At 39.9% G+C, this 11233-nt stretch overlaps 2 protein-coding genes across 2 annotated transcripts in view; one reads left to right on the top strand and one right to left on the bottom strand.

Moving 5' to 3' along the window:
* Positions 1-11233, bottom strand: part of LOC112071532 (GTPase IMAP family member 8) — a 127447-nt gene that overhangs the window by 17045 nt on the left and 99169 nt on the right. The gene's annotated exons all lie outside the window — the stretch shown is intronic.
* On the top strand, positions 7424-10746 carry LOC112071534 (GTPase IMAP family member 9-like). Its single transcript, XM_024138980.2, has 3 exons — positions 7424-7518; positions 8013-8084; positions 8636-10746. The coding sequence occupies exons 1-3, from the start codon at positions 7491-7493 to the stop codon at positions 9562-9564; spliced, it is 1029 nt and encodes a 342-aa protein (XP_023994748.1). The 5' UTR covers positions 7424-7490; the 3' UTR covers positions 9565-10746.

Here is an 11233-nt window from a genome sequence, read left to right as displayed (position 1 = left end):
CAGAGCCTTCAGCTGGCTGAAAGCTCTATCTGCCTCGGCCGACCAACGTAAACGCACTGGCCCCCCTTCAGCAGTGAGGTAATAGGCGTCACCACTTGGCCAAAACCCCGGATAAACCTCCGGTAGTAATTGGCAAACCCTAAAAACCGCTGCACCTCCTTTACCGTGGTCGGAGTCGGCCAATTACGCACGGCGTTAACGCGGTCACACTCCATCACCACCCCGAGGTGGAAATGCGATAAACACAGGAAGGAAACGGCTTGTTTGGAGAACACACATTTCTCAGCCTTAATGTCATGCTCCAGCAGTCGCCCATGTACCTTGCGCACCAGGGTGCCGCACAGATAGATCAAGATGTCATCAATGTATACCACCACACCCTGCCCGTGCAGGTCCCTGAGAATCTCATCGACAAAGGATTGAAAAACAGCTGGAGCATTCTTTAACCCATACGGCATGACGAGGTACTCAATGGCCTGATGTGGTACTAAACGCTGTTTTCCACTCGTCTCCCTCTCGAAACGCACCAGATTATACGCGCTCCTGAGATCCAATTTTGTGAAAAAACGCGCTCCGTGGAATGATCCACCGCCGTAGCGATGAGAGGTAGCGGATAACTAAATCCCACTGTGATCGAATTTAGACCTCGATAATCAATGCACGGACGCAGTCCCTTCCTTTTTCTTCACAAAAAAGAAACTCGAGGAGACAGGTGACATGGAGGGCCGAATGAACCCCTGTCTCAGAGTTTCTGTGATATATGTCTCCATAGCCAACGTCTCCTCCTGAGACAGTGGGTACACGTGACTCCTGGAAGTGCAGCGTTCTCCTGGAGGTTTATCACGCAATCCCCCGTCGATGGGGTGGTAATTTGGTCGCCTTTTTTTTTACAAAAAGCGATCGATCGCCAAATTGGCATATTCTGGGGGGATACGCACAGTGGAAACCTGGTCTGGACTCTCCACCGACGTGGCACCGATGGAAACTCCTATACACCAAAAGTCGGCGGGCCAACTGGGTTTAAATAGCCCACAATAAACCTAAACACAAAACAGGTGCAACAAATCAGACAAAACTAAATTAAACAGAAAAGGGGATCAGTGGCAGCTAGTAGGCCGGAGACGACGACCGCCGAGCGCCGCCCGAACGGGAAGAGGCACCATCTTCGGCGGGATTCGTAACATAGATTGAGTTCATCAATTTTAGAATACGGTTGTAATGCAAAAACATGTTGAAAAAATCAAGGGGTTTGAATACTTTTCTAATGCACTGTATTTACATGTATGTCAACAGAAATGTACATACATTCAGAAAAATTGTCGTAGTATCCTCACCATTATGCTTTTTCTACATAACTTACTTCCACTAGCTAGCATGACTACAGCCAGTGGTCAGAAAGTAATGTAGAAATCTCACCTTTCTGCAGAAGGTACATATGGCCGTGCCGCTTCATCTTGTAGCATCAACTTACTTCCACTAGCTACTTACTACTAGCTAGCATGAGGGACTAACTTACTTCCACTAGCTAGCATGACTACAACCAGTAGCCTGGTAGGGTTAGCCAGCTTGCTAGCTAGTCAGCAGTAACGTTAGCCGGCTAATGCTAGCTGGCCAGGTAATGCAAGCCAACTTTGTTCAGTTGTTGTCGAGTTCGTTCTATTGGCATGCTAACTTCATCATAAATTGGCTTGCATTACCTGGCATCATAAGTTAAGCATCTTAGCAAACATTACTATTTTTATCTTCAATGTCTTCTATTTTTTCCTGTTTCTCAATGCCCACTTTTGAAACCATAAACGGAGAAAATTAGTTGATATCCAATTTTCGTTTTGAACTATAAAAATTATAAAACTATGAATTTCCTCTTGATGGCCTTGCCGAGATTAAAGGAAATATGAATTATGAATAAGCACACGGAGCCAAAAGACACTGTATTCGTGGAATGACCCAATACATCACCTATCTATTCACTTTTTATTCAAATATTGAAATACCAAAAGTTGTTACAAAACTAAATAATTGTTGAAATGTGTATGTTTGTAATATGATTGTATTATTTGATTTTCATTGTGGTTAATGTGGTACAGTACAATGAATACTGAATATTGCACTAATATTGCACTAATCTTTTATGTTTATTGTAAGGTCCTCTGGTTTTTAAAGCATTAGGGCTAGAACCACCTTATCTAAAGCAGGGGTCCTCAAACTCTGGGTCTGGGGACCCCTTTTGTGATAGAAAATTCACCACCTCTTATTCAGAACACAACTGGAGTGAGATAAAAAATAGTATACAAGCAGTTTTACTATGATGTAGGCAGTGCATGGCTGGACGAACCAAGTCACGGGCCCTGGGAAGGAACATTTTAAAGGGCCTCTTGGCATTGGAGAGAACATTTTTGTTGTTGCAGCTTTAAAGCTAATATCTTGCAATTCTACACATTTTGCCAGGAGGGAGAGACTATTTAGCAGTTTTAAAGCTTAAATTGCATTTCTGTTTAAAAAAAACATTTTGTTGGAATAGAAGATGTATTGAGTTTAAAAACGAGATAATTGGTGGAGTACTGTGGATACCAATATCCCTGTGAGCCTCCCAGGCCCATGTTGCCAAGGGTTAAGAACATAGATCCATAATATTTCATTGTATTATATTACACCCTCTAAACTTATTCCACGGATCCCTTGGACAAATTTTGTTCAATCTGTTGTTAGTAATATTCATTAAAAAAATTAACTGTAAAAATACAAAATGTTATTTTATTTGACATATTTTGAGATCTGACCACGGACCCTCTGCAGTACCTCTGCGGACCCCACATTGAGAACCCCTGATCTATAGGACTGCCTCTGAATATATACCTGTTGGGCCCTCAAGATTGTTAACTTTTGTCAGACGCCAAACTATTAACTTTTTAGTATACCCAGGTGAACTGTATGAAAAGTGATGAAGCAGCGTTTATTATTCAGTATTTAGTATTTAGTTCAGTATTTAGTATTTAGTATTTAGTTCAGTATTTCAAACAAAGTGCATTTTACCTTTCTTGAAATATACTCAATTAAACTGCAATTTTTTTCTGTTCTTAAAAATGCCAAGAATCATATCTATCCAGGTTCATTACTCTGTAAAAAGCACAAGTGTGTAATTTTAGGAGGCATGTGTTATATATCAAAGTTGTCAAGGAAACCAGTTTGTCTACTTCATAGGCCTCACTCCTCCCATTTGTTGAACGTCAACAGTGAGATACGTGGAAATGTAAGTGTCACTGTACTTTGTTCACTTGTACAGAAAGATGTAGACATCAGATATAAATGAGACCTTGTCCTCACCTGATGTGTTTGTGGTTTATTATGTACTCTCTATCAAAGGGTTTATATGATTTTATATATTTATGGCCCACAGAGGACAAACAGTACTAACAGGCTGATAACCAATGATGTTGAATGCAAGGTATGCATCATTTACCTCCACTGCTGAGAGACTCCATTTACCATCACATCTGATGTGATACTGATGTTAATGGAAGAGTTCTGATCTGGAGATAAAATGTAGTAAAATATGTGTGGGACTAATAATGATACTGTTTTGGACATTAGAATAACAGCTTCTTCGTTCTCACACTGACACATTAATATTCATGCCTCAGACAATGTAGTAAAACACATCAGATCACCTGTGTGCGGATCTTGGAGTAAACTGACGATAGCAAAGATTATAGCAAACACCACAGAAACAGAATTGGTGCTCGCTAGCTCTGCAAATTCAGCTGTTGTTGGAAGCCAGCCAATATAAAACAAACTATATTAAAATGACAAAAGTTTGCAGCATACGTTGTGTAAATGGTGAACTCATACAGCTGTCAACCCTTGTCACTGCAATCCGTTTCACATTTGCTAGCTGACTAGCTAGCTACATTTTAGATTGAAGCCCATATAGAAGATGATAGAAGCCCATCTCCTACTGTAAATAACCTGCACACTGTGTGTGTGTGTGTGTGTGTGTGTGTGTGTGTGTGTGTGTGTGTGTGTGTGTGTGTGTGTGGTGTGTGTGTGTGTGTGTGTGTGTGTGTGTGTGTGTGTGTGTGTGTGTGTGTGTGTGTGTGGTGTGTGTGTGTAGCCAGCCAGCCAGGTAGGAAAATGGCGAAAAAAAGACGACAATCAGAGTTTTTTTCAGTACACCAAAACGCAAACGTAAGAACCCTCTAGGTAGCCTAAATATCTCAGACTAGTTGATAAAATGTTCATAAGAAAGAAGTGAAATGCGAATGGGAATGTTTCACAATGATGTCATTAGGCAGAGCAGGCAACAGGTGGCACACAGACAGCAGAGCTGGGGACAGATATGCAGGGACAGATGGGCAAGGACAGGGAGTCTCAGCTAAGTTTGCTGAGTCTTTGTTTGGCAACATTATGAAAGGTTCTCAATTTTTTTGACTTGTAAAATAGGGACATAATTGGAAAATGCCATGGATACCCCCTCTCTCAACTTAAACTGGTGACTGAACCAAGATTTGTTTAAGGCAATGGTATTGCTGTTGTGATTAATTGTGTAGTTTTGGGTACCTGTAGTTACGAGTACAGCAAACACCTTTTTTCTTTTCTAGGAGACAGACTGTGAGTCAGTGAGGGTGGTGAAAGGGAAAGAGCCAGGGAGAGAGACTTCAGAGGACAGTGTCACAGCCACAGCAGGACCAGGTGTCAACCTTGTTGCCAGCAGCACCAGTATAGGGGACAGTGGCACAGCATTGTCCAGTTACCTCAGTGATGGCACATAACAATATCAGCCACACCCACAATTTATAGATCCGCAAACTCTTGCCAAAAGAGTGTTGACGTTTCAAGAGAGATTGTTTCGTGATTTCCCCTGGCTACATTATAATCCATCAATAAAAGGAGTGTTGTGTTTTCATTGTAGCCAAGGGTTTTCAAGACAGCCATCTTTTGGCCAAAGAGCKGATGCTGCCTTCATTAGTGCAGGATTTAGGAACTGGAGAAAAGCCTTTGAAAAATTCACAGCACATCAAAACTGCCAAACCCACTGCCACTTTGTAACTGTAACAGCACACCAGCTAAATCCAATCAGTGCCCAGTTATCCAGCGCGTGTGGTAAACAGCAGAAATGACGAAAGCTACCTTGCACTATATGAGAAAGCAACAACATTGATTGACTCCATTGAATCCATTGAGACACACTCAAGAGGTTTTGCTGGCAAAGCAGTGGATCACTATAGGGCAGAATGTTTTTAAGTGTTGGACAGTGTGGAGGTTCAGTTTGGCGACCGTTTTGACCAGGACAGTCTAAACGTCCTGCAAAAGTTGGAAAGAGCGCTTCTCACGGGGGAGTTGGATGAGTCTCTAGATCAGTACCCTGAGCTGAACATAGATTCTCTTTCAGTGCAGTTGCCTCTCTTTCGCAACAAATACCCCTGTAGCAGCGGTGGAGAGGCAGCAGAGGTCCTCAGGAGGCTTCCAGTGGAGGTGCGGGGGTTGTTTGACCAAGTGGAGGTGCTGATCAGAATTTTGTTTGTGGTGCCAGTGTCTTCATGTGAGGCTGAGAGGAGTTTCAGTGCACTCCGCAGGTTAAAGACTTGGCTACGGGCCAGCATGGGCCAAGAGAGACTGAACGGCATAGTTGTCTGTAATGTACATAGAGACAGGCTGGACAGTCTCAAGAGGGAAAATATCTGCCAGCAATTTGTTGGATCATAACCCGCAAACATGTTCGGTTCTTTTGTTCAGTAGTGTGTATAGCAGTGGTTCTCAACCTTTTTTGGGTACTGGAACACCTGCATATTTTGAGGCAAGGCGGGCAAGGTTTTCAGTCGTCCTCAGGGACCTCCACCCTATATTATATGTAAAGTTACTGGAATCCTTGTGCTGAATACGTTCATTACACTTTTTTATTTCACAGACACCTTGCAATTACACCAGGGACCCCTAGGGGTTAACCTACCCTGTTTGAGAAACCCTGGTGTATAGTATGATATTTGTTCTTTTGTTTAGTAGTTTTCAGTTTTTAGTACATGACAGTACACTTACTAATTATTTATTTGATGTTATTTTATTTAAAATTGCATACTTTGTGTGACATTCTTGTCCATAGCTGCTGTTTGAAGAGTTGAGACACTGACTGAAAAATGAGTATTTTTGAAGGATATTTTGGTTGATTTATTTGGGTTTTTCATTGAAGTAGTTATTTCGCTTTTAGAACTGTACTTATTTTGAGCTTTTTCTTCTTGTAAAGCTATTGTAGTAGACTCAGGCCAGTGGCACATTTAATGACTATATAAATGTATCAGAAAAAGTAAAATGAAAAGGTCAATTCAATACGGAGACCAACTTTGTGATGGTTCTCAATGGAGATTATTTTAGACGAGATCACACCATGTTCATTGTATTTATGAAAACTACACCCATACAGTGTACAGTACCATTGTCACCTACTGGCCGTTCTTGGTATTGCTGGTTGTAAATACAAACACCTGCATACATACTGGACTGATAAGGAACACTGCTATAACTATTATTAGTAATAGTATATAATGATTTAAACATTTGAACAAGTTGGGACAACCTTTCAGTTAACTACTGTACCTATCAATTATCCAGTAGTAGTGATTATGGTTCATCAATATACACTGCTCAAAAAAATAAAGGGAACACTAAAATAACACATCCTAGATCTGAATGAATTAAATATTCTTATTAAATACTTTTTTCTTTACATGGTTGAATGTGCTGACAACAAAATCACACATTGTTTAATGTGGTACCATAATGATTGATTTCAATGATCTGATATAGATGTTATGCAGATGAAATGCTTATAAACCATTGTATTATACTATGTGTACATTGAGTCATACTGTATCATATAGACTCCCATGTACCTTCCATGCATGTAGACTGTGTACATAAGAAACTAATAAAGTATGTTCCCTTTGAGTGATAACTGTCAATCATTTACTTTTCTGTTGTTAGTGAGTCTTTATATCAAGGCTGCCTTCAAAGCTGCCAATCTTGGAACAAAGGTTTGGCAGCATGAATAGGTACAGTACTATAGCTCTTCTAGTTATTGAAGAAAATATAAGTTGTGTCTGTTTCATAGTCGTTGATAATAGTCCATAACTATGGTCTGGATTAGGATTTATTGAAAGGTGACTGTTTCATGTAATCTCGTTCGTCTCCATATTTTTTCTGTGATTCTTGTTGAAATGTAGTTCTACTCCTCCCATCCAAGTGGGCGTGGCTTTGACTGAACAGCAGAGGGACGGGCGTGGTTTGACTGAACGGCAGAGGGAAGGAGTGTTTTTGACTTGAACAGCAGAGGGAGGGGTGGCTTTTGACTGAACAGCAGAGGGAGGGAGTGGTTTTGACTGAACAGCAGAGGGAGGGAGTGGTTTTGACTGAACAGCAGAGGGAGGGAGTGGCTTTGCCTGAACAGCAGAGGGGAGGTCGTCGTTAATGTAGGAGACGTACCGGAAAAATCTGACAAAATGGCTTCATCAAGCGCAACAAAACCCTGTAAGTTGACTAAGTTTATTGATTCAAACACTACACATATTTACTAGCTATTTTTGTGAACAGTTAAAGATGTTTTTGAGAACCTCCGTATACTTATATAACATCGTCACTCCCAAGTCATTCTACTTTCACTTAAGTTGCTGTACAAAGTGTGTAATAATATGAACTATTATAACAATGGGTGTTTTTCATCATGGGAGTATGAATATATTCCATCCCTTTCTTGAACACAGTTTTAGTTAGACAGTCCAGTGGGAATGAATAACCACATCATTGCAGATTAAAGTTATTCGTTACACAACCCAGGCAGTATCACCTCAACTAACTTTATGGGAAGTAGCATATAAAAAACTAATTTCAGGTGTGATGTTTTTTATTTCATTTGAAACTTTCATGGTTTTACATTCACATGAACATAAGTGTATAACAGAGAAGAAGATTGAATCATAATGCAGTATTTTATGTGATGGTCACTTCAATGTGTCTTTATGTAGTGATGAAGGATGAAGACACAGACAAACAGACTCTGGGTAGAAGAAGAAATTCCATGGATGATCGTCCAAACAGTAAGTTGAACAATAAATAATTCATCAAAGTCATATCATGTGTGGAATGTTATTAATCTTTTAATTAATAAATATATATATTTCTTAAACAGTCGAAAATCCTGTGTTTCTATGTCAAACGGTTTTGTTATATTTCAGTCTTCTGTGATGTATAAAGTGTAATATGGTGATTCAAACTTCAAAATGTCATACATTTCAACTCTATATCTGACATAGGTGCCTTCTTTTCTTTAAGCCCATAACCGTGTGTGTGAAGTGTGTACTTTTGTTTCAAAGTAGATTTGTTTAAGACTACCAAGAAACACTGTGTGACCCTGATTTAGCCCACTGCATGAAAAGGTTAATCAAATATATATATATTTGTTGTGCGTTGATTATCTACATTTCAAGATGGCAGTGAAGAGGAATGATTATTAATATCAATTTGCATTTCGTTATGGGAGACCCATTACTAAGTAGTGTTTTAAAAACACTACAGCAAGACTTGCTTATGTGATTGAAAACCATGATGTGACTGTTTTTATGTTTTCTCCTTTACTTCTCTCCTGTAGTGTCCATGACCAGGATTGTGCTGGTGGGGAAAACAGGTGCTGGAAAAAGCTCTTCAGGAAACACCATTCTGGGGAGGAAGGCTTTCAGAGATGCCAAATCTGGCTCTTCTGTGACAAAAGAGTGTTCCAAGGAGACAGAAGAGGTGGGAGGGAGACAGATAATGCTAGTGGACACCCCTGGCTTATTCGATACAAGCCACTCTGACAGTTACTTGAAGACAGAGATCAGTAAATGTATCAACATGACGTCACCTGGTCCCCATGCAATTGTATTGGTCATAAACATGGGGCCTTTCACAAAGGAGGAACAGAACGCGGTAAAGAAAATCAGGGCGCTGTTTGGAGAAGAAGCTGAAAGGTATACCATGATCCTCTTCACCCATGGAGATGAGTTGGATGATGGCGGCATTGAGCAGTATGTCCATGAAGCTCAGGAAGATCTCAAGACACTTGTGGACCAGTGCGGTGGAAGGTACCATGTTTTTGACAACACCAAGGTGGATGACAGAGACCAAGTTGTGGAGCTCCTAGACAAAATTGACCACATGGTGGCCGTAAACGGTGAAGACCACTACACCAACGACATGTACAAGGAAGCGGAGAGAAACCTCACACTAAAAGAGGAGGAGTTGAAGACGCTTTATGAGGAGAAAATACAAGAGTTTGAGAGGGAATTGCCATCCAAGTACCAACAATTAGGCAATATGCTTTGGGACCAAATGAAGGCACTAAAGAAGTCAATGGAAGAAATAAAAAAGGCMATGAATGACTTATCAAAACAAGATCAAAACAAAATCTTGCGGATCATGGAACACATGCGTCATTTTAAAAGGAAGTTACGGGCTGTGAGGAGCGAGGCAGAGCAAACACAAGTGAATGAAGACATTTCTACAGAGGTTAATATCAAGTTAAAAGATCTACATGTCTGAGGTTGCTGAAGACAGTGACCTTTGAGGCATTTAAAATGGCACATCTTATCATGGTGCTCTTAGTTTTATTACTAATGCTAAATGTAAAACTGGGTATCTGTACCTAAGCTGAGAGGAGGATTTTCTACACTAGAGYCGGGATTCAGTCAAAGGCGAGTTGGCGAATTTACGCTTTAGCTGACATCTACAGCATTCACCATGAATTCAGTCTCTGTGAGGGTCTGGGAAAATTGCCCTTAAAAGGCACATTGTCAGTAGTACAGTGAACAGCTCTGAAATGCGTCTTTGAATGAATCCTAGCCAGTCTCTCRTACACTGTGTCTTATACCAGAGGCTGGACCTCACTAGCCACAAGAAGGTTACAGCACTGGTATCTGTATATATATAAGAGCATTCTTCAACCCCCCCTTCTTTTTAGCAGGTCTCAGAAACGTTTAAGATKGGCAAAAATTCCCGAATCCATGCACAAACATAGTTAGAAATGCTTTTAGTTGTTATGCTCCAAGGTCCTTGAATGACCTACATGATCATTTCGGACTGGACAGTTTGGTATTGTATTGATAATTCAGACATTGGTTGTGGAGAAATGTAATTGTTTTGATTGTTTTAGATTAAGGCCAGGATTCTATCCGATCAGCAGTAGATTCACATTATAGAGTGCTCAACATTTAAAGGTAATTTCCGACTGAGCCGACAAATGCATGAATTATTGCTCTGTGAACGCAGGAACATTGCTTATACAAGGTGCATAGCCGACAAAGCATGATTTGATGGAATCATGGCCTTACATTGTGTATGAATTGTTACTGCGAAATGGCCAGGTCGCAGTTGCAAATGAGAACTTGTTCTCAACTAGCCTACCTGGTTAAATAAAGGTGAAATAAAAAAAAATAAAAAAAATGAATTGTTACTATCATATCTTGTACATATATTTATTAATTGTGTAATCAAATCAAGCTTTATTTAAACAGAACATTTCAGACATGGAATGCAACGCAATGTGTTTCACAGGTGGAAAAACAAATAAAAACAATGAAAATAAAAGCTGAAATATTTACTAGACAACAAACAAAAGAATGACAAACTGAACAACTAAAAAGTACCCTGAGGAAAAGCAAAGCTACAAAGATGTGTTTGAAGATCTCTTTTAAATATGTCCACAGTTTCGGCCCCCTCAGGTTCTCTGGCAGGCTATTCTAGAGGCTGGGGGCATAGTAACTAGAGGCTGCCTCTCCATGCCTCTTGGTTCTAGGCTTTTGGATAGTTAAAATGCCAGTGTCAGAGGACCTGAGGGACCTACTGGGTACATAACTTAAAAGCATGTATTGGGGTGAACAATCGTGGATTGATTTAAAAACCAATAGAATAATATTACAATTAATTCTAAAACTCACAGGCAGACAGTCCAGAAACCTTATGACCGATTATGATTTTTCAACGCTGATGCCGATTATTGGAGGACCAAAAAAAGCCGAAACCAATTAATCGGATGATTTTTATATATATATATTTATAATAATGACAATTACAACAATACTGAATGAACAATTTTATTTTAACTTAATATAATACATAAAGAAAATCAATTTAGTCTCAAATAAATCATGAAACATGTTCAATTTGGTTTAAATAATGAAAAAACACAGTGCTGGAGAAGAAAGTAAAAGTG

Source organism: Salvelinus sp. IW2-2015, unplaced genomic scaffold (assembly GCF_002910315.2).
Source record: "Salvelinus sp. IW2-2015 unplaced genomic scaffold, ASM291031v2 Un_scaffold1633, whole genome shotgun sequence".
NCBI lineage: Eukaryota > Metazoa > Chordata > Actinopteri > Salmoniformes > Salmonidae > Salvelinus > Salvelinus sp. IW2-2015.
The sequence above is the reverse complement of the archived record's forward strand: the minus strand, read 5'-3'. Positions and strand labels throughout refer to the sequence as shown.